Source organism: Alosa sapidissima, chromosome 12 (assembly GCF_018492685.1).
Source record: "Alosa sapidissima isolate fAloSap1 chromosome 12, fAloSap1.pri, whole genome shotgun sequence".
NCBI classification, from domain to species: Eukaryota; Metazoa; Chordata; class Actinopteri; order Clupeiformes; family Clupeidae; genus Alosa; species Alosa sapidissima.
The window spans coordinates 10,299,121-10,324,335 of record NC_055968.1 but is presented as its reverse complement, the minus strand read 5'-3'; the positions used below and the strand labels follow the sequence as shown (position 1 = coordinate 10,324,335).

The 25,215-nt window shown below is 38.5% G+C and overlaps 2 protein-coding genes across 5 annotated transcripts; one reads left to right on the top strand and one right to left on the bottom strand.

Annotated features, from left to right (window-relative positions):
- Positions 1–113: 113 nt before the first annotated feature.
- On the top strand, positions 114–15,751 carry samd13 (sterile alpha motif domain containing 13). Of its 3 annotated transcripts, none has more exons than XM_042056941.1 (4): positions 114–219; positions 1,834–1,909; positions 2,095–2,206; positions 14,571–15,751. In XM_042056941.1, the coding sequence occupies exons 2-4, from the start codon at positions 1,872–1,874 to the stop codon at positions 14,712–14,714; spliced, it is 294 nt and encodes a 97-aa protein (XP_041912875.1). In that variant the 5' UTR covers positions 114–219; positions 1,834–1,871; the 3' UTR covers positions 14,715–15,751. The 3 variants fall into 3 exon arrangements, with proteins under 3 accessions (XP_041912875.1, XP_041912873.1, XP_041912874.1); XM_042056939.1 differs by lacking the exon at positions 114–219 and adding an exon at positions 354–515; XM_042056940.1 differs by lacking the exon at positions 114–219 and adding an exon at positions 547–1,669.
- On the bottom strand, positions 15,738–24,869 carry uox (urate oxidase). 2 transcript variants are annotated; one of them, XM_042056938.1, is made up of 8 exons: positions 24,732–24,869; positions 24,309–24,521; positions 24,069–24,185; positions 23,894–23,972; positions 23,342–23,525; positions 17,419–17,542; positions 17,058–17,141; positions 15,738–16,157 (listed from the first exon to the last, which is right to left on the bottom strand). In XM_042056938.1, the coding sequence occupies exons 1-8, from the start codon at positions 24,741–24,743 to the stop codon at positions 16,083–16,085; spliced, it is 888 nt and encodes a 295-aa protein (XP_041912872.1). In that variant the 5' UTR covers positions 24,744–24,869; the 3' UTR covers positions 15,738–16,082. The 2 variants fall into 2 exon arrangements, with proteins under 2 accessions (XP_041912872.1, XP_041912871.1); XM_042056937.1 differs by lacking the exon at positions 24,732–24,869 and having other exon boundaries at positions 24,309–24,554.
- Positions 24,870–25,215: the final 346 nt, after the last annotated feature.

Genomic DNA, 25,215 nt, shown 5'->3' with positions numbered 1-25,215 from the left:
TTCCACTCACAGGTCAGGATTTCGCTTGATTTCATCCAGACTTTTGCTGAAATCACACATTTGTATATCTGAGACATGAGTCCTGATTAAGTTGGCCTGTGTTGAACATAATACATTTCCCTCACGGGATCAAAAGAGTATACTTAAATGAACATGGTCATGTAGGGCTAAGTCATGATTCGAAGGAAACATAGTGGTAATGGTCACAACAAATGTAAGGTAGGCTACTTCTTTCTTTTCTCTCTCTCTCTCTCTCTATCACTCTCTCCATGAATGGCTGGCATGCTATTTATCATGAGAATGCTCCACTCAGAAAGGGTTAACCAGTGAGTTATTTTGAAATCTGACGAGGTAACTGCCATACCCACACACAGGCTGCAGTTGTTAGATGCCACCCTCATTGAAAGACATTTGAGGGCAAATATTTCTGCTCTATTAGACTAATAAACGTAGCCAGAAAGTTACTTAGAAGATTCAATGTACCATTGATTAACTGAGCCGAAATAATATGAAAGGTGAGTGAAAGATAACTTAGCTAAAATCAGCTATTAACCTTATAGTTCTAGCTATTCCAGTTAACTAGATGAATCTCATCAGTTGACATTTAACATTATAGATTCTGGTGTGTTTTGTTAACAAACGAGTTGAAATTAAAACTGCTTTGCTCTATCACTAAAGTTATGATGGGTGACATGCAACGGACGTTATGATTAATTGCGAAGTTAGCTAGTTAGCAGCATAATGTAAGCTAACTTGCTAGCTGTGCAAGTTGGTCGCTAGTCAGCTGTCTTATCCGCTTGGTCTAAGTTAGCTTAACCAAATACACCGTACTGAAAGTGCGAACACAAGAGTAATAGCCATCGTTTCTAAACGACAGACAGTGCATCAACACCGTATGTTTAGGATACCCACTGGTATCTGGCTACTAGCCGCTAAACTGCTCTCTAACCTCAAGTCGGTTTTCTAACTGTAGTTATTCATTCGGGAACAAAAAAGCTAACGTCAATATAATGTCACACATTTCTCAAATTGCTGTTGCAAAAATGCAATCTAAAGACTCGAACTTCTAGTTGTCGTAGGACAACGTTAAGCTTTATGTTTAGATCTACGTGAAATTGGAAAACAATAGGCAGTTTCACCCTTCTGTAAGGTTAAGGTTTTCCTTATGTCTGCAGGCCTATTTATCTGCTTCAGGGGGAAATGTTTCGACGTTAGTACGATCAATGCTGAGACTTCTTTAAAACTACTAGAATACTGCACACATTGACGTGGAACTTTGACACGCGAGAAACTTGTCTGTGCAAAATATTGCATCAAAATATGCAAGAATAACATTGTATCAGAATGTAGACTACGATAATATGGATACAATGTTGATCTGTTAAGCACAGACAAAGTCGGGGAGCCTCAGCCTCTACATTTGCCACAAACTGTCCCACTCAACCTTTTCACTAAATTTGCTCTGAAAGAACACTTCAGGCATAGGCAGTTTGATTACATCACACCAAGTAAATCTATTTCTATGAATTATTTTATTAATTAAAGACAGAATACTTATATGATAGGTGGGTGGCCTGTATTTTAGTTTCTGCTTTTTTTGTTGCTATCAACCACCATCAACGATGTTGCTAAGCAACTGGCTATCTTTTTTCCTTTCCTGTGTTTTGAGGTTTGTATTCGAAATACCTTTTTATATCTGATGTGATGTGAAGTTAGCTGGGCACTTGTTATTACTATTGATGCTTGACATTGTAAGTCAATTGAACTGTAGGGTGGTTTAGGTGGTCTTGAAGGCCTATTGCTCCTGTAACATAGATGGATTTGCTCTTACAGAACTCCTGTAGGTGACCCACTGTTCCTCTGTAGTGACCATGGAGACTAAAGCGAACGGCTCTGTGGACATCAAAAGGTACGACTTTTATTTACGACGTATATTTCTTTCTCCCATCAGTACTGTTAGAACGTACACCACGTATTCTGGGTTAATTTACCCAGGCTTGTCACTGATTCAAGTTGTTGAAAAAGCTCCCCGGGGCTAGTTAGTTAACCTAGTTGTTGTAAATTTGATCTGTTTGCCTTGCATGTGACTGACAGCACGGTGGAGAATGGTGAGCTTCCAGACCCTGCCCTGTGGGCGGTCGCTGATGTTGTCAATTACTTCAAAGCCACTGGGTTTGAGGAACAAGCAAACGCTTTCCAGGATCAGGTAAGACTGAGGGGGGAAAAAACACGTTGTGCATAACAAATTGCTTTTAAATCCATTGACTTCTGATTTTCAAAAACTGTAGACAGTGTTGGGTCAGATTACTTTGAAATGTAATCCATTACCGAGTACAGACAGACTACATGTCAATTTTTGTAATCTGTTATGTAATCCATTGGATTACAAAAGTAATGTAACTTAATCTGAATATTTTTGGATTTCTTCAAAATAAAATACTCAAAATTAAACTCATTAAATAAAAAAAGACACTAAAAATTGTTCCACCAATATTCCTTTTGTTTTTCACTTTAAAGGAGGAAATGTATGTCGTCTTTGTGTGTCAGAGCTTGAATCGAAGCTCTGGATGTCTGCCAACTAGTGGTAAAGAGTACAAATGAGATTTTACACTGTACTCGAGTCTATTGTCTGTTTTATTCAGTAATGACGCTTGTCGCAATATTGCGACTTGGGCGGTTAGAGGGTTAAGCCCAAAAGTTCGGGGGTGTCACCACCGGGAAAATGTATTAAATATTGTTATGTTAAAGGAACACGCCACCCAATGTCAGTAGTAATATTCTTACCTTAACTTTCATGAGTTGAGTCATACCTCTCCCGCGTTGGTACGTGCATTCAGACACTCTGGTGCGCGAATGTGTTAGCATGTTGCTATGCTAGCGGGCTCAGACGTAGCCAGGCGTAGAAGTAATCAAAAACATCCACGTTTTCCCGACTTACATACAGTTGCATGAGTAGTTGATAAAAATGTCTACGGTCACACAATATGAAACGTGGCGATTTTCCAAGCGAATAAACACGAGAACTACAATGTGTGGCGCAATAGCACTTGGGAGTACTTTGACCTAGCGTAGTAATATTAATTAACACCTAATTGTAGATCCTATCCACAACAGAGTTTAGAATCCATGCTTGATCGACCCCTCAGCCTCCCTCTCCCCTCTGAGCAAGAGAGAGGCACACACACTAGAGATGCGCTGATGGGCTATTATTTCAACCATAACTGCATAGCAAAACTTATCAGTCGTTTATAAGCTACCAGTCGTTTGCCGCCCCCTTCTGAGCTTGCCAGAGGCTGAAGCAGTACTAGCCTATATTTCAACACAATTGTTGCCGCGAGGCATTCCAGCCTACAAATATAATAAAAAAGTAAATTATGCATAATTAAAGAATAACTCAATTTAGGCTACCGTAGGCCTACGCAATAAGGTTTCCATTACAGCACAGTGCACGTTCAATGAATGAATGAAAGCGGACGCCTTGTCTCGCAATAAACAGCAGGTGGAAATCCCGACACTCTTCCAACTACATGAAACAAATACCCCCCAGATTTCAGTGCCCATCAGTCCCAACATTTAGCAATATAATCAAACAGTTCAAAAGTAAATTAAATCCCAAACATCAACAACATATTCTGCTTTTGATAGCTTGCTGGTATGCCACTCCAAACAAAACGCATGTCTCACAATAAAACACACGTAAGAAATAAAGGCCTGCCTCGAATACAAGCCTGCCCCAAATAAAGGCCTGTGCTTTGCGCAGCCTAAGAAGACCCCGGCCATAATTTGAGGATTTACGATAGTCTGTCTTCTAAACATTCCTCACCCGTTATCCAGACATGCATGAAAACATTTTAAAACAAAACTCCGCCAAGTTATTTTGAGAATGATGACTTTCTCTTCAGCATTGTCTTAACCGTTAAAACAAGACAGATATGACGATTGCAACAATATTTACAGAGATACACTGTAAGATGGGCTGCAAAGATTATGCAGACTGTTACAATTGATTGAAACATGCGCGCACACACACACATTATCGAACGTCTTTCTACATGGGTTTAGTTAATGATTGGGCTATAATAAGACCAGGTGTAAACCGGGACATTTTAGAGGCTTTTGTCGGGACACGCAACTCAAAATCGCGATTGTCCCGGTTAAACCAGGACGTCTGGTCACCCTATTCTGTGTGGTAGTTGAATAACTTGTCTTTCCAGATTAAATGTCCATACTGGTTAAAGGAGAATTCCGGTGTGAAATTGACCTAAAGTGTGTTGAAACATGATACCGAGTGTGAACGTATGTCTCATAGCCCATCTCGGCTTGTCCCCTGCACTCCAAAATCTGGCGCTAGTTAGCCGATGCTACCAACAGCTTTTTCAATGGTGGTGCTTCGGCATCGGGCTAGCCATGCAAATAAATCACTGTTTTACACCATTTACCATTTGAATGTCTAGCCCGATGCCGAAGCAGCATCCATCAACTGGCCATGCACAGGAACTGGCCATGCATTTCTGACCAGGAAGTCAGAAGGATAGTCAGAAGAGTAGCCCAAGAGCCAAGGACCACTCGGAGAAAGCTCCAGAAAGACTTGGAGGCAGCAGGTACAATTGTTACAGAGAAAATCATAGATAATGCACTCCACCGCCATGGCCTCTATGCACGCTCATCCCACATGACTATTGCTGAAGAAAAACATGTCAAAGCTCGTTTAAAGTTTGCTACAAAACAGTTGGACAATCCTATGAAATATTGAGAGAATGTATTCTGGTCAGGCGAGATCAAAATTGAACTTTTCGGATGTCATACTACACACTGTATTTGGAGGAGAAATGGCACTGTGCATCACCCTAAAAATATCCTACCAACAGTGAGGTTTAGAAGTGGTGGCATCATGGTACTGGCAGGCTTCATACAGTTAAAGGAATGATGAATGGAGTCATTTTGTTCTGGGAGAATCTTTACATCCACCAGGATGATGAGGATGAGACATGGCTAGACCTTCCAGCAGGACAATGATCCAAAGCATTCAGCAAAGGAAACTCTCAATTGATTTCAGAGAAAGGAAATCAAGGCCCTGAATTCAATCCAATTGAACAGTTTTGGAAGTTAACTAAAGATCAGGATTCACAAGAGGGACTCCTGGAATCTTCAATATTAAAGGACTATCTGTTTAAAAGAATGGGCCAAAATCACACCAGAATACTGTGATGGATTAGTTTCATCATACAGGAAATGCCTTGAAGCTGTCATTACGAATAAAGGCTTTTCCACACAGTATTTAAGATATTTCAGCAGGCGTGTTGAATACTTTTTTCCTGTGTCATTCCACTTTATTACACATAACTCTACCTATGGACTTTAATGTTTGAATTTTTTTATATGGGTTATGAAATTTTCATGTAAATAGCCTCATTGGAAGTATACTTACTGAAAGAATTGTTGACATGTTCAATACTTATTTTACCCGCTGTATATGTTTTTTTCCTCTTCATTAGACATTTTTTTACTGATGCGACTTATACTCCAGAGTGATTTATAGTCCGGAAAATACGGTACACTGTATATTGACTGCATGATGTGAAGCTATGTTATGTATTGAAAAACATAATCAAAATCTAATCAAGTAAGCTTAATCTTCGACAATGTAACTATAATCTGATTACACATTTCTTTTATGTAATCTGGTCTGATTATAGCTTCCTGGTTTTTGTAATCTGATTACGTTCTAATCAGTTACTACCCAACCCTGTATATGTGGGTCAATGACGTTACGCTATTTTTTTGTGTACATATGGGTTACATACATTTAAAATTTGAAAATAATTTGACAAATTATTTCCAAATATCATTTTCATCAAACCCTAATCTTAAAGTTTTGCATTTATTTAATTTAAGAGTATTAATTGAATTTGGGTAAAATTGTCAACACGGTGTAATCACAAAAACATGAACCAAATAATTACACTTGCTGAAAAAAATGTGAAATTCTCTCCAAAATCCCTTCTAAAATAATCTGGCATGATCTTGAACTTTTCTATATTTAATACAAGTAATGAACTTTTCTATATTTAATACAAGTAATGAAACCCCATTGTTCTGATTGTTTGAATTAATATGGGGAATCGTGTCAGTCACATCAACCACTTAAAATGTCAAGCGGTGTAACCACTTTAAGGAGCACCATTTAAGGAGCAATTTTGTATGTATTATGTCAGAGAATCATGTGACAGGAAATTATGTCATAGAGAAGGACCCTTCAAGACCCCAACTGCTATGAGTCAAGGTTAGCAACTCTCTTAAAGTAACATAATAGTGTTTTTAGGCCATGGCCAGGCAAGCTTAGGTTACATGTCAAATGGTATGACCTTTTAAAAATGTTGATAAATCATAATAATCATAAAATATTAAATTTAATGTAAAAACTGTGTTTGAATATTCACATAAAGGTGAAGTGTGTACATAGTTGTCCATAATAATGCCTGCAAATGTTGCTTTTAAATAGAAATGTCAAATGGTGTAACCGGTTGTGACTCTTTTCTGTTTGAGACCAGTTTGATCAGATTCAGGGCCAAGAGTATGTAATTTTAGGAGCCAATTATATTATTTTTATAATTTAAATAGTGACTAACTGTTTAGCATGAACAATAGCTTTAAAAGGGTTTAATTAGATTGCAATTTAAGCAATTTTTGAAATTTCATTTTAAATTTAAACTTCCATAATTATTTATTAATATTTATATTTTATTATGATGTATGTAAACAGTATGTTCAAATTATAATGCCACTTATAAGCAAGAAAACTTGTCTCGCCACAGAGTGCATGTGAACGCAGATCCTACCCACTCTTTCACTCATTCTTATTCTCTCTCACACACACTTTGGGCCCTAATTTAGCAATATAAAATGCATGGTCACTAGCAAATAGCGTAAATACATTTATGGGTTTGTCCAGTCCACATTCGGGGTGGTTTTGTTATCAAACGTCAGGTGCCTGGCGCATAAAGGTGGCTCTTATGTTTCTTAATCAGTCATGGGTGTGTTTTGGGCTTAACATCCTTTAAACCAATGAGGAGGACATCTGTCATTCCCTTTAACAGCAAGCAGGGCAACTTCAAACAGCGCATCAGTATTTTGATAGTCAGCGGTGTATTTGAAGGAATCTGCTTGTACGCAAGACCGTATGGAACAGGTATTCCACTAAGCCATTCTTTACTAAAACCGAGTAGAGTATAGGCTACACACATCTGCACTTGTCTATTAATTGAACATATAGGCAAAGTGAAACTAACTTCACTGTGGTGTCATAGTCAACGACAAAACAGTTATACACAGTTAATTACTTTCAATATTGACTGACAATGGGTTACCAGCAAAAACATAGCCTGAAAAAAGCAAAACTTCCCCCTATAATGTTCGAATGACTGAATAAATAACCTAAGGACATTTATTCTGCAGAGGAATTGCTGCTTACATCTCGTGACAGTGACGTGTTTCATATGCGCCTTTCGCTATAGACCAGGCTTTTCTTGGTCAGTGCCATAATGCTTTTTAGACGGTATAAGATAGTGATTTTTAGATCATGTGCCAGACCACACCTTATGTCGGTAATTGCCACACCCCTGGGCATATTATTTAATAAAAGTGAAGTGTAAGATAGGAAAAAACTTTGCGTCAGAATAATAATACGCTTTGTGCCAGGTTTTGCATCGCAAAAATAGGGCCCTTTATCTCACTCTCTTTGAAAATAATGGGTATAGACTGAAATTGTATGAACTGAATTGAAATCAAATAGAACACAAGTTTCTTCATTGATGTTATGAAATGATATTTGATATGGAATATGATGAATGACATGAATACATATCAAAATATCGAATTCAGTTTAGCTTTGTAAGATGTCACTCGTCAGGACCAATGAGGGAACTGGGAGTGGTCGAAGAAAATCGTGAAGCTGTCCGCGCGCTGTTGGAAATATATCAATTGATTATAAACCCCTGTTAAACCTAATAAATCTGACTCCGCTCAATATTAGAAAAGTTTCGGTTCATTGTAACATTGTTATCCTTAGTGGGTTGATACGCCCACAATACATATTGTTAATGAGAATGCCTAACTCGTTTTCTTGTGACACGCGCTCAAGCTTAGGAATATATACTATAGGTCTCCTCCATCTGCCGATTAATTCGGGCGGTTCCTAAACATAACACGTATTGGTCTGGAAGTGGTCAGAGGTTACATGCTGATCCGGACTGCTATACTCATCAGCGTGTTAGACAGTCAAGCAAATTCCTATGCTACAGGGGGTCAGGCTGTGCTAGGTTTTCGCGGCCAATCTAGGACCATCGCTGACAAACTGCCCACCGCTGTGTAATGCTTGGTCATTTCATAATAACATGCCAGCTCCCAGGTGATTTAGTTTCTACGGCGGCGATAACTAATCCCAACTGTCCATTATGCTAGTAACGTTACCTAAACTGCTACTCTGGACTACAAGTACAATAGAAAGGCTATGCGGGTCAGAACATCACAATTTATTTGTCAGATACAAGCTATTCATCCAATACATTATAGAAGGTACATCTAAATTAATAATGTGAAAGTTACGAAAACAGGTTAAAGGAACATTTAGGAAACCATATGAAGCAATCAGAGAATATACATACCAGCTCAGAGGATGATGGCTACACACCAGAGTGGTGCGGGAGATTCTGACTACAGAATGGCTCCTAGAATGCTCTGTGAACCTCACTTAAATAGTTTACCCAGTTTGTGGTTGGTTACATTGAAATGGATCACATGATTGGAGGTCAGCTGACTTTGGGTCACATGAGAAGTACTTTGATGAGACTTGAGACCATTGTTGTAGTGAGAGTGCATTAATCAAGACATGACAATGTACACATTAATTACATTTCCTGCTTTCTAGTTAGTTTCTCCTGTGAAAAAGGCAAAGGTTAGAGATATAATCAAAAGTTGTTGTAGCAGCAATATGTGACAATGGGCCCACCATGAGGTCATACCATCATGTGGTAGGGTAATTAATCAACACATGATCAGGAGTTTGATCAGTATAGAAACATTAGGACTCCTTACAGCCTTGATGCCTATTTTCTGTGTCAATTTCTTGTCCTATTGCTATAAACGTTTTATGGTCAATTGGTGTAACCGATTTATGTCAATTAATGTAACCAGTATTTTGTCTAAAATACTAATAATGTACAAAAAAATGAATATGGATAATGATTTAATACTCTACTGTAATAATGGTTGTTTAAACCATTTTTACTCATGGTCAAAGAATAGACAGAAAACAAGATGTTTACAGCATATGGTCTTGCTCAGTACAGTGAAAAACCCAAATATTTTAAATTTAGAAATAAATATAATAAAACATATTCTCATAGGATTTTACAAAATAAACTAATAATTTCATGAGAGCAATTGCATGAACTCTAGGAGGTGTGAAATATTAGATGTTATTTTTGTGGTTACACCATATGACAATTTAACAGGCTGTTAGTTCTATCTTTTATTAAAAAATAGTATACATGTCTTATTAAATAATATGAATACAACAGAAATACAAAGTATACATGTATATGTTTTGTTTTAAAGGTTTAAACATATTTTTAATTTTCTCATCTTACCAACCCTTATCTGTCACTGACCCATGTATACCGTAAAACTTAAAATAATAGCCGAGTCCCAAATAGACGGCTGTCTCTTTTAATCGCCTGGTGTGGCTACAGGTTTGGGTTAAAGGCCGGTATCAAATAGAGGCCGGGTCTGTTTTTTAGTTTCGGGTTGTATTTAATATTCTAAAACCCGTCAGATCGTCTGTTTAAAGCCCAATTCAAACCAAAGATTCACAATAAGACAAAACCATTGCAGAAAGGAGTTGCAGTGGTGTGAATTAGATGTTGCAAGCCATCACAAAGCATTCATTATGTCTAGTCACAGTTGCAAGGTTTTAGAATGTTGCATCAAGGTGCTGGTTTATAGAATGCTGCAGCTCATCTCGTTGCAAATTGTTGGTCTTTGGGGTGGCCTTAAGCCAGTATGATGCAGACTGCGCACACTAACGTTATGATTAGATGACATTAAAGACTGTGGTGGGGAAAAGCTAGAGTTCCAAATTGTATAACTTTTTTCAATATGAATTGCCTATATGTCCGACTTCGTCATCGTTCAATTCATCCCTTTTGTTTCTAATTTGCGGATAGGCAGATGGTAAGCTTGTTTTTATGCTGGCAACAAAACAAAAGGGTTTGCGAACGTTATTCTTTATTCTAAATGCATACCGCCATGGCAATAAAGAGAAAGAAGTAGGCTATGATTTGAAATGTAAGCTTACTATTGTCAAATTTGCCAAATAAAATACGGGAGAAAAAATATGGTTCATGCTCTCTCATGCTGTTTCATTCGTGCCAAAAAGGAGGGAGAATGAAACATTATGCATGTTCCACTTTTGCATAAATAATTCCTGAACGGTTTTGGTCAGGGCTGATAATGCAACTGCGTTTGACAGAGGACAGGTATAGGCTAGATTGTTAGTGACAAAATATGAGCTTTCAGTGTGATACGATCTCTTTGTAAAATATGTTTGATTAAAACGTGTTTCATCTGTTCTGGCTATCCCCGCTATTTGGATCTTATCTCACTCAGGGCCATATGTACTAACGCGTTTGCGCCCACTTCAGGCGTATTTGTTTCGCAACGTGCGTGAAAAATCATTGCGAGGTATGTACAAACAGGCCGCAATGATGTAAAATCGCAAACTGCCTGGCGCGGGAGCTGAACATGGCTAATTGCGTTTTTTGTGTCATGCATATGCATTCATGGGAGGATCCAGGGGAAAGTGGGAGTTTAGCGTAAAAAGATGGGAGGGGAAGCGTAAAGAGCGCCTAATTATGTATTCCGCGGTATGTACAAAGACTGCTCCTGAAAGCGCACGTCTATTCTGCGCCTAAATACTTCCGCCTTGTAAAAGCAGGTGTTAATCTAAATTGCAGTACAATGTGTCAATAAGAGAACCTTTCAAAGACAACAGAATCGCTATTTAGAGCCAGTTTTGTAAGTATTTGTACTATCAAAAGCAACCTTAACTTTCGTGGGCCTTTTGAATGTCTTACTTTCACGTCATTCACTTAAACTTTCCTACTTGCTAGATTTGACCAATTTTCCATAGCCTACGTGCACAATTACTTTAAGTAAAACTACTGATCTTCATTATCTCCCTGCTTGTTGACATCTTATCATGTATGGTATAATTTCATGATCGCTAAACGTTTGATTATTTTTAAATGTTGTCATCACAGGGTTCCCGTGGGGTCTTAAAAAATCTTAAAAAGCCTAAAATTCATAACTTTAAATTTAAGGCCTTCATTTAGTCAGGTCTAAAAAATATTTTACCATCGTTCATTTCCAGAAACGCTGACCGCAGAAAGTTAAGTATTGAGTCGTAGCTTGCAAAGCAGAGCTCTAGTGTCTTTGCTACCATTGTAACAAAACCAGCAGAATGCTCAGAACATTGGTTCAGTGTGTTGTAGTTCTTTCTGGGGGATATTGGTGTTGGTACGTAGCCTACGCAGTGATAGTTTAACAAGTGTCATTTAATTTGCTATTATTCAGGCATATACTAGATGGCTAGTTGCCAAGGCTACATGAAAAGCATTTTCTTTGCAAACACCTCGCTCTCCCGTTTGTTCTCTTTTTGAAAATGAAAAGTACCCAAACTACCAAAATCTACATATTCTATCATCACAGTTTCTATCTATAGGCCTTCCTTATTTGGTGTACTGACTAGACATTATTGAACAAACATCTGAATTTCAGTATCTAAGTAGGCTAAAGGGCTACCTCCCTAAAATTACTTTTTTTCAGGTTTTTCTGGGATGCCTGCTATACATTGTTGACATTACTGTTAAAATGCATTTCCAATAAAGTGAGTATTGGCAAAACCAGTTGTCATTTTTATGTTGAGGCGGCGGGGGGTGTTGTCGGCAGCTGCTGAAAGTAACTAATAAAGTAACTTGTAATCTAACTCAGTTACTTTACTGATTGATTTTAAAAGTAACTAAGTTACTTTTTAATAGAGTAATCAGATTAGTTTTTTCAAGGTAACTGTGGCAGCACTGGCTAGATCACAGCGATGTCTGCTGTTGGTTAAGTGGTACCCAGCTCCAGGTACGAGGCTCGCTGCAAACTTTGCAAAAAAACTATTCAATTTGGGACTCTGGGTGTGAAGGCGCTGGAGTCACAAGCCAGAGCATGCAGAGAAACATAAGCTAGCCGCAAAATGCAAACTGTTTATCAGCACTAGCCGCTAACATCATTCGAAAGCTCCGGTTTCGCTCATTCAAGTGACGTCTGTCTGACTTGTGCGAGATAAGTACTCCGTGAGCAATTCAACAGAGAATAATGGAAGTGAATTTGGACGCATATTAATACTATATTAGAGATGCACCGATATGGAATTTTAGGGCCGATAACAATAACCGATATTTATTGGTTTGTTGTGGCCGATACCGATACGATAACCGATAATATTACTCTTGAAAAAAAATTCTGAAAAGTGATTTGGGGAAAGCATTTAATAAGCATAATTTTATTGCAGTAATTTTACCTACCACCAAATGATGGACAGAACTCATAATAGTCCTCAATTGTACGGCAGTCAACAACATAACAGTAGCCTAGCCCTACAGTATGTGTGGCTCCTTTAAGTGAACCTGACGTCAGTGAATTGCGAGTGAGTGGCTAGAGAGTTTGAATCATTTTCATTTAGGACTAAACGCTCATAAACGGCTCAGCTTGGAATAAGCTACAGTATAGCGACCAAATCAGAGTTTGTGAGGGAAACTTAGGTTTAGTTTCAACTGCGGGTAACTGAATAAAGCTGCAACTCCTCAGACTGTATCTTATGTCCGTCTACTCTGTTGCGCACAACCTGCTGCAGCAGAAATGAAAGGAGTTAGCCCCGAAGGTTTTAATAACTTATTATGATGACCTGTCTGGAACTGAAGCACGAATGGTTAGCATATTTCTAGGTAATAATACAAAACCCAAGCTAAAGTAATGCAAATATAATACTAAAACACAACTTAGAACTAGGCCTACTTATGTACTCGTCCCACTAACGAGTTTGTTTATTTGTTTCCCCAACCAGCGCGGTAAAGTGCAAACACACTAGCACAAGACGGCTCTAGATAGGGCTGAGCTCCGCTCTGTTATGGTTAAATGGCGGATCATTTACGAGAGGATTTTGAGATGCACAGATTCCCAAATGAACGCATATCCACAGATTTTGTTAGAGTGGTGAAATACATTCACACCGCTGACATAATGTTTGAGAAAATTTGAAAAAATAATTGAGGAAAAAGTATAGCCAACCAAGCTCAAGTAGCTCAGTGTAGCCAGACCTTACGTAGGCCTAAATTAGGCCAGAATTCTGTTAACGGACCGATAATAATATTTTCATTTTTTCACTTATCGGCTAATAATATATTGGCCGCCGAGATATCGTGCATCCCTATACTATATATTTTTAGGAGGGCTTTTGATCATCTTTGGGTGGTTTCAGCTCCCCCAAAATACTATAAGCCTAATGACATCCTTGACAAGGCTCATACACATACCTCACCCACACACATTCTCATGCAAACATCACACACGCACACAAGTGCAGAGTGTCCAACCAAAACACACTTTCACACCCAGTTTCAAATCGTCTCATTTTTGACTTCCTTGCTGAAATCTATTCTATTTTAGGGCTAGTTTGTTTTAGATTATTTTCATTTTGGGCTTAAGGTTTAGGGCATTTGGTACGTGACACGGATATTTTTCCTTGAGTATACTACAAGTGAGCAATGTAAAAATCAGTTGGGTTGTAGACGTTGGGTGTGGAAGGTTACTAGTTTGATTGCTTTATCTGTAAATTAAATTAATGCTTTTTCAACGACTTTTCAATGATTTTTTCAGAATTTTTTTGATTTTAATATTTTTTGGTAATGCGTCGTGTAGGTCTTAAATTTCAATCTTTATGGTCTTAAAATGTCTTAAAAAGGTATTAAATTTGACTTATTGAAACCTGCAAGGACCCTGTCATCAGTTAAGTTCATTCAACTGTGCTAGTATAGGCTCTGCCATTCAGTTGTGGACGTTCGTAAATTGCGTTTATGGGCGGGGAAAGGCAGAGAAAGGCGCAGTTTACACTAGTTTGATAAATACGACGGAAACTTGGGTCTGACAGCGTTCGCAATCTGCGGTTTGTCCATGACGCTGATAACGCTACGTTCGCAAATGTACGTACTGTACATCTGGCCCTCAATGAACTACATCTCAACACTAAATAAATGATGATCCGTAATTGTCATCGGATAGCCTAGTCATATGGGTAGACTTTCAGTGTGTTTGAAATAATTAATTTGGGCCCGTCTCATATAGGCGCCTGTCTCTAATAGCCTACTAGCTGCTTCAGGGCGATTTGGGAAAGTAAAAGCCCGGGCTATTATTTGGAGTTTTACAGTATATATCATCTGTGTGTCATATATATCATCTGAACTTTTCAGGAGATTGATGGCAAGTCTCTTTTACTGATGACTCGCAACGACGTCCTGACGGGTCTGTCGATAAAGCTGGGACCAGCGCTGAAGATCTACGAGTACCATGTTAAGCCCCTTCAGACTCAGCATCTTAAGACCAATGTGTCGTAGCACTACTAACAAGTACTCTCTGAGGAGAAGACAATCATGACTGTGTGGATGCTACAGGGTTCTACTTTTGATGAGCGAGGATTCTTCCATTTCTTAATCATCATATGTGGGGTGTGGGGACACAGACATTGCGAGAGGAAAGGGTGAAACTTCATTGTACTACTGGATGTTTTGAAAGGGGCATATTTGCAGTATTTGTTGTACTGCTTATACCGTCTTCTTTTTGTTGGGTCATTAGAATTAATGAAAATATTGACTTGTTTATTTTTAACTTATGATAGTGTGTGTGTGTGTGTGAGAGAGAGAGAGAGAGAGAGAGAGAGAGAGAGAGAGAGAGATGTGTGTATCTGAGCTACGTGTAGATGTTTTTTTTTCCCCCTCATGGAACCCAGAAGTCAAACACTACATTGCACGTTGTAGTGTACTCCTGATTTATTGTGTGCAGTTTTCCCAAACTGAATGGTCTGAAAGGTGAATCTTTTAATTTCATTTGTAAATACCAGGGATGTTGGGATTTGCTGTTTATTTAACTTTTTATAAAGATTTGTGCAGTTTTGTATCATAGTATAGTAAAAGCCATAGCCCCTGATTCTGTGGTCTCATGAGGCCAAATATAGATTAATAATGTATGAAACCTGATCAAATCAGTGGTGCTAATTTATCTCAGAAGAGTACTTTACATGGTGACTATTGTTTTGAGATCTTTGAATCTGCTTAAAGTTATAATTTATTTTTTATTTTGTAATAGATGGCGAGTCAAATCATTTTAAATGTATATCAAAAAATGGATAACCCAGATATTCATGAAATATGTGACAGATCATGTTAATATTTTTATTTTCATCAGGTAATATATATCCTTGGTGTCCTTGGCGTGGTTGTTTATGAGTTGTTGAATGTGTTCAGTTGGCTGCTGTATTGGAAACTGTGTCTGTTTTCCCTCAAGTAATCATTTGTTTTGACATGACTACAATTGTATTGATTTTGCGGATGTTGACAAATGCACAAGAACTATAAAAGAGATTTATTTGATATGATTTAATAGTTCTGTCATGATTGAGCTTCCTTAGCTCATAACAAGAACAAGATAAATGAAAAAAAAAAAAAAACACTCAGCAACTGTATCTCAAATAGTGTTGTATTAAAAATAAGCCAAAACATTGTATAAAGCCTTAGAAGGACAGAGACATACAATCCTTTCGGGCTTTGCCCATCTTCGGTGTTTTTCACTGTTCTTACATAGATACTAGAAGCAAGTGCAGTTTTAGCATGTTTGATGTCCGATCCAAAGTGTTTTTGAATTGATAAACATAAGTGGCAGAAATTGATTGATGTAGCTTTAAATCGTCCAACTTTCAGTGTTTTCTATTAGAGTTTGGCACGGGTCTTTCTCCTCACGGTCCCGGTGATGTTCCCAGAAGGGTTGTCCAGGGGAAGCAGGACCTGAGGAGAGCACATGGGACTCAAAGTTCACATCAAGGAAAAACACGTGCAGTAACATTTCTCTGAATATTTGTACCTTAGGGGAAGACTGCATAACTACGTGCAGTTGCACCTAAGGCTGCTATTGATTTCTTGGATGGTCATTATCGTCCAATTGATTCAGGATGGGCTTTCCTATTTAAATACTTTGATGGGTATATAGTACATTTGTACAGTTTATACACACACTCAGCACCTCAATATGAGCTAAAACTCATGTGGCATGCAAAGATTGACTGTAGCTTGGACATACACAGTTGCGGTTGAGTTCCTGTGTGTGTTAGCTGATAGATGTAGACACACTTCAGACACAGAGAACCTGGCATTCTCGATTAAACTTGGTCTTACACTGTCATCCCTTTAAAACCTCTCACATGGACTTAACTTCTTCAGGTGTCATAATTCCAACAACTAGACTTGTGAAATTAATCTAGATACGTGTAAACAAGTTCTAATTTAATAGAAATCAAGCATCAATCACAACAAATAATGTAATAAATGTCTTATTGTAGTGCACCTGAGTCAATGAGTCTTTAACATGACTAAAACCCTCAGTCTGATAACATCAAGAACATTCGTGGCTTGCATGTGTAGGCCAGCCTGGTTTCAACAGGCCCCTTTGTGTAATCTCGAGAGCTGAAGTGAGCGTTACAGTCAGTTAGAGACCGGCTCTTTGTATATTGAAGGAACAAAGGAATCAAAATAACTATAATACTGGCATTACTGATTAATGAAGAGTATGATTGTCATCTATGGCTATCTTGGAACATACTTTGTATGATATCTGTGCAGTAGTTTAGGATACACCACAATAAGAGCTATTGTTTTGATAAATGTTCCATATGTTACTATATCTCATACCTCGTCCTTGTTTGACAGGCCCATTTTTGTCATGTCAATGGTGAAGTAATGCTGATTGGGCATCACAACCTCAATTTCCTCAATCTGGGAAGACAGAAATGGTCAGCATTTTCCCACATTTGACCTCATGAACATGCACTATGTGAGATAGATTACTTTATTGCCATGTCAACGCCAAAAACACTTCAACAAAGAAGTGTTCATACATTATTGTTCTGAAGTATTGCTTATTTTTCCTTAAAGTGCTTTGTCCTAATTATCAGGCAAATATTCAATTGACATTATTTAGAATTGTTTTAGATAAGTCTTAGCTCTGTGTTTATAGATAAAGTAGCTCTGCTTTTGCCTGTTTTTGGCTTACCTCGGGCACACGGTCCAGCACAAGCACCTGAGTGTCATACAGGGTCTTCTGAACGGACGGAGAGTACTCCCCACGGTCATAAGGACCAGCGAACTTCTCAATGATTGTGTCTCTGACGGTTTTCCTGCCCAAAAAACAAGTCCTCATGATTTTTCTTCAGATTTTTGGGTTACACTTTATTTGGATAGTCTGACAACAGATCATGTTAAGATTCAAGTTCTTTATGTAAAATTGTTGTTGAACTGTTGAACAATTACTGAGCATTTCCGTAACCAAATGTAAGCCTTAACCTTAACCATAAACTGTAATTAGAAGTGTCAACAAATACGGTTTTACTGCCCAAAAAGTCCTCATGATCTTTCTTCAGATTTTTGGGTTACACTTTCTTTGGCTAGTCTGCCCACATAGTCTGACTTAAAGCTGCAGTTGGCAAGTCTGACAGATTGAGGGGATTTAGCCCAAATGTCGAATGTTTACAACTCTTGTGCCCCAATACCACCGAGCACCCTTTCATCGAGTTTGTGCTCGTCAGTGCGCACCAGACTGTGATTGACAGTCAGATCTCACACAGCCCTGCTCTGATTGGACCAAAGAACAGAGAGCTGTGGATTTTTGCAAAGCAAATAACAGGCTCTAGGTGGAGGTAGAAGTGCAGGTTTTTTTCTAAAACCGGCTGATATATGTTGTTCTGTTGGAGCATAGTGTCGGTTTCAGTGAATATGATCAAAAAACTCTTGCCAACTGCAGCTTAAACAGATCATGTTAAGATTCAAGTTATTTATGTAAAATTGTTGTTGAACAATTACTGAGCATTTCCGTAACCAAATTCAACCCTTAACCATAAACGGTAGTTAGCAGTGTCAACAAATAGTTTGTTGATAATCTCAGCATCTGTAGACAGTCTGTGGGTGGGTTATCCAAGTAAAGTGTGATTTTTCTAAAATAATAGTTGTCAAGAACTAATACTTGCACAGTGTCTGCACACTTGGGGCCCTATCATGACATTCTAAAGTGCATCGTCACTCGTCAAAAGCGTATTCAAATTTAGTAGGATATCCAGTCCACATTGGGAGGGTTTCGTTATCAAACATAGAGTGCATGGCGCAACAAGGTGTTCCTAGGTTTTTTAATCAGTCAAATGGCTGTGTTTGGGGCGTAACATCATTTAAACCAATGAGAATGACATCTGTCATTCCCTTTAACGGCGCAAAACGCGATATGTCAAATAAATGCATCGGTATTTTGGCATTCAACGGCTGCTTGCGAGACTATGGAATTCCACTAAACCATGCTTTACTATAGCTTAGCATAGCTTTCACGCATTTGCACTCGTCTATTATTTGAACTCATTGGCAAAGAGAAACTAACTTTACCAAGGTGTCAGTCAACGACAAGACAGTTATATGCAACTAGACTGCATTTCCGGCGGGAACTGCAAAAGTGTGCTTGCCCTGGTCCGGTCACCAACGTGAGCAGACAGTGACATACGCTATGCTGAACCTGGCTTGATCCAAGCATTCTAACAGTGCCTTTCAGTGTTGGAGCAGTGGCAATACCTCAAAAGCTCTATTCAACTATTGCCTTGCGGGGTGAATGCGGTTAGTTGGATTTTACCTGTGGCCTGCCTTCGAATTTAGCTTCTATGACTAAAATCAAATCAATAAAATAAAACAACAGCAGTGATTGGCTGCAAAAATAAATAATGTCACGCGTCTTGCACCTCTCAAACTGGGCTATCAGGTAACCTAGAGAAAAATGAAATTATGAAATATGACTAAGGCATTAAAATGCTGCTTGTTTGTCAGGATACTTTTTCACTGATTTATTTCAAAAATATGAGCTATGAGTGTGAATGTTATATATTCCATCCCCTAATTCTGTTTTACTGGTTTATTTGACAAATAATCTATCTCAGAATAAAGGAATGTCCACAACATTAGTGATGTTTTTTTTGTGTGTGTGAATGTATTTTACTTAACTCATTGAATGTAGCTGGATACTCATGAACGCATGTCTCTAATAGCCACAATAGGAGTAATTTTAGCAACACCGTATTTTGTGTGGCCCATAACGACCCAGTGGATCATCAAAATGTGCCAAAATTCACATTCCTTGCTTGTTGGTACATTAATCCCAGATTGCCACTTATCTGAGATGTACAGTAAGAGTTCATTATAGGTTTAAGGTCTGGGGCAGGGATTTGACATTCTGTGACTTCTTCATTGAGGGCTTGCTTAGCAGCACTGTCCGCTTTCTCATTTCCCCTCAGACCAACATGGCCTGGGACCCAGCAAAAAACTACACTCAAGTTCTGGTTCTTTAGACGTTCTAGTTGATCAAGCTCAGCTTTGGTTGTACTTTTTGTGTGACATTAAAGCCTACTGGAAAGATTTTTAATTGCAATTTAATTGAATGCAATTTACTTTTACGATTAAATAAAATTAATTTATCCCTCTCATCCATAGTTTTCTATTTATTTACAAATGTACATAGGCCTACTGTAATTACATTTATACATAGTTATTCTACTGATCTTTATACTATTCATCCTGCACATAGACTTATTCTTACTACTCTTATAATGTTGTTTCTGCACTACAATGACACTGCACATAGCTGTTTGTTATGTACATATCTGGTATATATTTGTCATATTGAATATCCATATTTATTCTGTTTTGTTATATTCTGTTAATACACTGCATATATCTATATTATTATTTCTACTATTATAATGTTACTACTACATCTACATACATTATTCTACTTATTGTATGAGATAACTGCTAATACACTGCACATATTTATATTTAATTCATATTACTCTAAACCACCTTCTGTAAATCAACTGTATACTACTGTCTACATTGCACTATATGTCTTGACCTGTCTCTGTATATTTCATCACCTTTCTATACTTTGCATCACATTGCATGCATACTGTAGCTACATGAATCACAGCTAAGATCCTTGGTTGCTATGAAGGCCAGTCGTTCTAAATGGATGGTTGCTATGGCCAAAGGCCAGTTATCTCTGCCGTTGTCAAGCGGGCATATCCTAACTTTATCTTATTTTAAACATCTCTATTTTACTTAGCCTACTTCCATACAGTGACTCCCATTAAGAAGTGGCCACTTCATTCGCGCTTACCGTGATTCACGCAGCAACATTATTAAACTAATCTGTCACCATATGTCTATGCCAACGTTTGCAAAGAGGAGAATCTTTTACATTACTTTTACTTTTTTACATTTAATGTACATGTAAACAATGAGTAGGCTAGTTTTGGTTGTTGTTGGTGGTGTTACTGCATCCCTTAGTTATGCCTACAATGCAAAATTGTTCCCTCATGATTGTTAGACGCATTTCAAAACATCGCGACGTGAAATGCCACCACAAAACATTGTTTGTGAATCGGTCTTATTAGGAGTCCTCGCTTAAGCTGTCACAGACTCAGGCGCTACTTTTAGGGCTAAAATGCTTCCTGAATTACTCTTAGTAAAAAAAAATAGGAGTCCTAAAGTTACGAGTGACGAAGTTACGAGTACAAGCATCTCATATCAAATGACCATGGCATTACGCTAAGCAACATAAATCCCATAACGTTACAGCAACATCTCTTCAACCTCCCTATGACATAGCTAGCTAGCTTCTAGCCACACAAGAAATGAATGATGTTAAATCTCCGCTTAGCATTCTAATAACAGAAGGGGCACATTTATGTGGACCACTACAACATGACTCATTATGTCTGTAACTCTATAAAACACTTACTTTCATAAAGGAAGTACACCATCCAGCACATACACATGGAAACCGATATTTTAGGTACACTGTACTTGGCCACAAACTCAAAACCTGTCTCTCTGAAGCTCTGTTCTAGAATATTTGCTCTGAACGCTGTGTTGCTAGGCAACATCAAATAAACGAAATGAGAGTCTTTTCGAGGTATTAAAAGTGTAGGTGTGATTATGAATGGATGTGTGTGGTTTGCAATTAGAAAAAACAAGAAATAACATTTCCAATAATTTCCCATGATAAATTACATAATATTTGCACCTTCCTTACATGTGAAGCTCACACCATATTTCAAGTACACTAGTGAAATGTAATACAACATTGCTACCTAGCGTTCAGATGTAGGCTATTTAACATTAACGTGACATTGCTTGCTTATTCTTTCGTCAACTCCATGCTTTTAGGAAAACAATCTTTTTATCATAGTTCCCTCTTCAATGAGCGATTACCAGCTTTTTGTAACAGAGATAGCTGTTTATTGTCCCTAGGTTTACAGAAACACCTATTCATATTAATACGTAGCCTATGGAGTGCTGCCGACCACTGTTCATTACGGCCCAGAATGCCTTGCATATCTTTACAACAAAACAACACAGTAAAACCTAAATGCCCGTAAACATATGCATTTGCATACTTGTAACATTTTTAATAATACTCTCCCATCATGATATTTAATAATAATGAAAAATTTAATTTGAATACCGTCAATGTGAAAATAACTGTACTACGTCAGCAATAAATAGCTAATGTTCTCCTTTCTATCTCAGTTTGTAAGTCCATACTATCCCATGGCAGAACAAGGATTTCATGATTGGGCAAAAGTCGCCTGGAGACATTGTGCATACTTGGAAGGCAGTGTGATAGATGTACCAGTACAACTGTAAATGTGGAAGGTGATAGTTACCAAATGCTGGAAACTTTTGGAATGTTTTCTTTTTTTTTTTTTTAGCTTATGCACCCTCACATTGGAGTCCCGAGTTCAAATACAAAATTTGGTATCGATATGTGACAGTGTTCCTGAGATATGGACGACTTCCTGTTTCGGAGCTTCGCCACCGATTTCGTTTGGCTGTGACGGGCAAACGCTTTCGAAAATCAAAAATCCTTCTGGTAACTTTTGTGAGGCTTGGTCCAAGGATAATGTACGTCAAGTTTCGTGGCGTTCGGACAAAATTTGTGACCTGTGAAAATTTTGTTTCGCTTTCTGTTCAATCCAATATGGCGGACGAACTACACGCCCACCTGACGTCATCTTCGCGACCAACTTACACCGGTACTGACCGGACGTTTTAAAGTTGGAACGGTGTCTCTGTCTCAAAGGGCCTAGGCGCTAGAGCTGACAAAAAATTAGGGAGACGGGAAAAATAAAACTTAAGAAGAACAATAAGTGTGCTGCTTTGCAAGCACACTTAATTACTTTCACTATTGACTGACAATGGGTTACCATCGAAAACATAGGCTGAAAAAAGCAACACTTACCCAAATATTGCTCAAATGACTGAACAAAACAACATTTATCCTGCAGAGGAGTTGCTTATATCTCGTGACGGTGTGTCTTCAGCTGTGCTCCATACGTGTCTCTCGCCTCTCCCCTAATCACTTTTAACCGTCATTACCAATTTGCAAATGATGGTGAATTACTACTCATCATGAGATGTACAGTATTTCGTAATATCTTTATTCTAATTATGTTTCCCATTGTAATCGTTCGATTTTTAGACAATGCGCCAGGGCCCTCCCTAGGTTGTTAATTGCCACACCCCTGGGCGCATTGTTTGAAAAATAAACATGCAAAATACCGAATTACACTTTGCACAGGTGGAAAACGATTTTTACGCCATGCGCCAGTGTGCAAAATACAGCCCTTGAACTGATGATACATTGGGCAACTTTTTGAGCAAAGTTGCTGCCTTGGCAATGTTCCTCATTATTGTGGTTCTGGCATATTCCCATTGATATGGTGCAACAGTTTATTTTCTGGAAAACTTTAATCATCAGTAGACAAATTGCCATGATCATCCAATCAGAATTAATAGAACTGGTTATGTGGTTGCCCAGCAACATTGCTCAAAAAGTTGCCCCATGTAACATTGTGTACGTGTTACAGTCATTTAGAACCACTCACCAGGCTTCATCGAATGGCGCGTTGCGGGTGTTGTAGCGCCACTTGGTGTACACTGCTGTGCAGAAGCACCTGTCCTTGGCCTCTTGCAGCGTTGTGAATCTGTCTCGTAGGAAACCCTCAAAGCCAGACTGGGTGGTCTTCAGTACCTTCATGTCTCTGATCCCACTGTGAATCACAGGAGTCCCTGGGGGAAGAGGTGTATGGAGAGGATAATCTATCATCTCTGATAAAATCTTATACCATCAATGTCATCTTAAAATAAATTACTTGAATTGCAGCATGTGTTTATGAGTGGTAAAATTGTTTGCATGAAAATGAAATATGTATACTGTAAAACATAAACTTTTTCTTTAGATTTCTGCTCCAAGGTGTGGTTAAGAGATATGTAATGCTCATTTAAGAAGGTGATAGTACTTTGCAGCCCTTCCAAAGCATTTCCCAAGCAAAGCTGATTACACTGGTATGCTCAAATGGTATGCTCATATTGATCTGAGACCTTTGGCTGAATGGAGATTTCAGATGTAATGATTTTCTCCCCACCATGCTACTTACCGCTGAGAACCTGTTTAACCTCACAGAAGCGCCAGGACTCTGGGCTGAAAATGAAGGCATGGGCGTGCTCCACTCCATTCTGCAAGGAAACCCCAACGTGCTTCAATTACTGTAATACTGCAACCCATTACGGGAGGAAAGTCACATTAAGGGTCGATCTCAGAAGTAACATTACCTTTTCCAGCCTTCTCCATGGAGCTTCCTCAATGTACACCTCTGCATTGGTGACATGTTTGAAGGAAGTCAGGAAATGTTCACAGATATCCAGTGCAAAATCTTCTATTGTTTTAACCTTTCAAAAACAAAAACCATTATAACCTGTAAAACTGTACCAGGGCAAAGGGTACAACCTTTTTGGCAGCATATTAAGAGTTATCATGCAGGTCTCATGCATTGTACCACAGGCTCATCTTACACCCTTCAGCTTGGCCAAGGCATGCACAGTGTTTTTGATCGTGTCTGTGGGGATGATGTCTGAGTTGTCCCCCTGGAGGTAGTCTTTGCGGGACTTCAGCGTTAGCTGTACGTTTGCCTTCAGCTCAGTGATGTAGTGGTGTGTCCCCTCACGTTTGATGTACAAAACCTTCACCAGATTTTTCCCATAGCCTGTCCGCACAAACTCCACATCCTGTGAAAATAATGCCATCCTAAATTAATCCTAATTCAGCATTCTACCAGACTACTTAGTTTTAACCTAATGGATTAATACCGGGTGAAAAGGTCCGAAGTGGATCTCAAACACGTTATTGAACAAGTTATTGATTTTTTTTATGGTGCTACAATAGACTTTCACTAAGGAAGAAATGGGCAAAACGATGGCATGTGATAAGGTCCTTACCTGAGCTGCCATGTTTAGCCTGAGTCCTTATCCCTGGTCTGTCTTCCCCAGGAGTGGAGTATGGCTGGCAGAACATTTGTTTACATGGGTGAGCTGGGTGCTGTTTGCTTTGTCTTGGTTGTGCAATGTTTGGAAAGATGGCCTTAGGGTCCAACAGTGAATTACGACAAAAAAGGAGGTAGAATCATATCAACAGAAGTATACAAATAAAATGTGAAGTCAAATAGAGCAATTAATTATATAAATTAATTATAAACATAATTTTAAAAGTATCATATGCAACTGATACTGGTAGAGCTGTCAGACCTGTCTTTTGTGTCAGACTTGGCCACAGCCAAGGTGAGGTCATCGGAACAATAAGGACCCGATTTTTGCGACCTGGCGAAAAGCAGATTATTATCCCAGCACAAAATTATTCTTATTTTGCACAGCTCTTTTTTTGAGCAACGTGCCAATGGGTATGGCAGTTAAGGAGGGGTCTAGC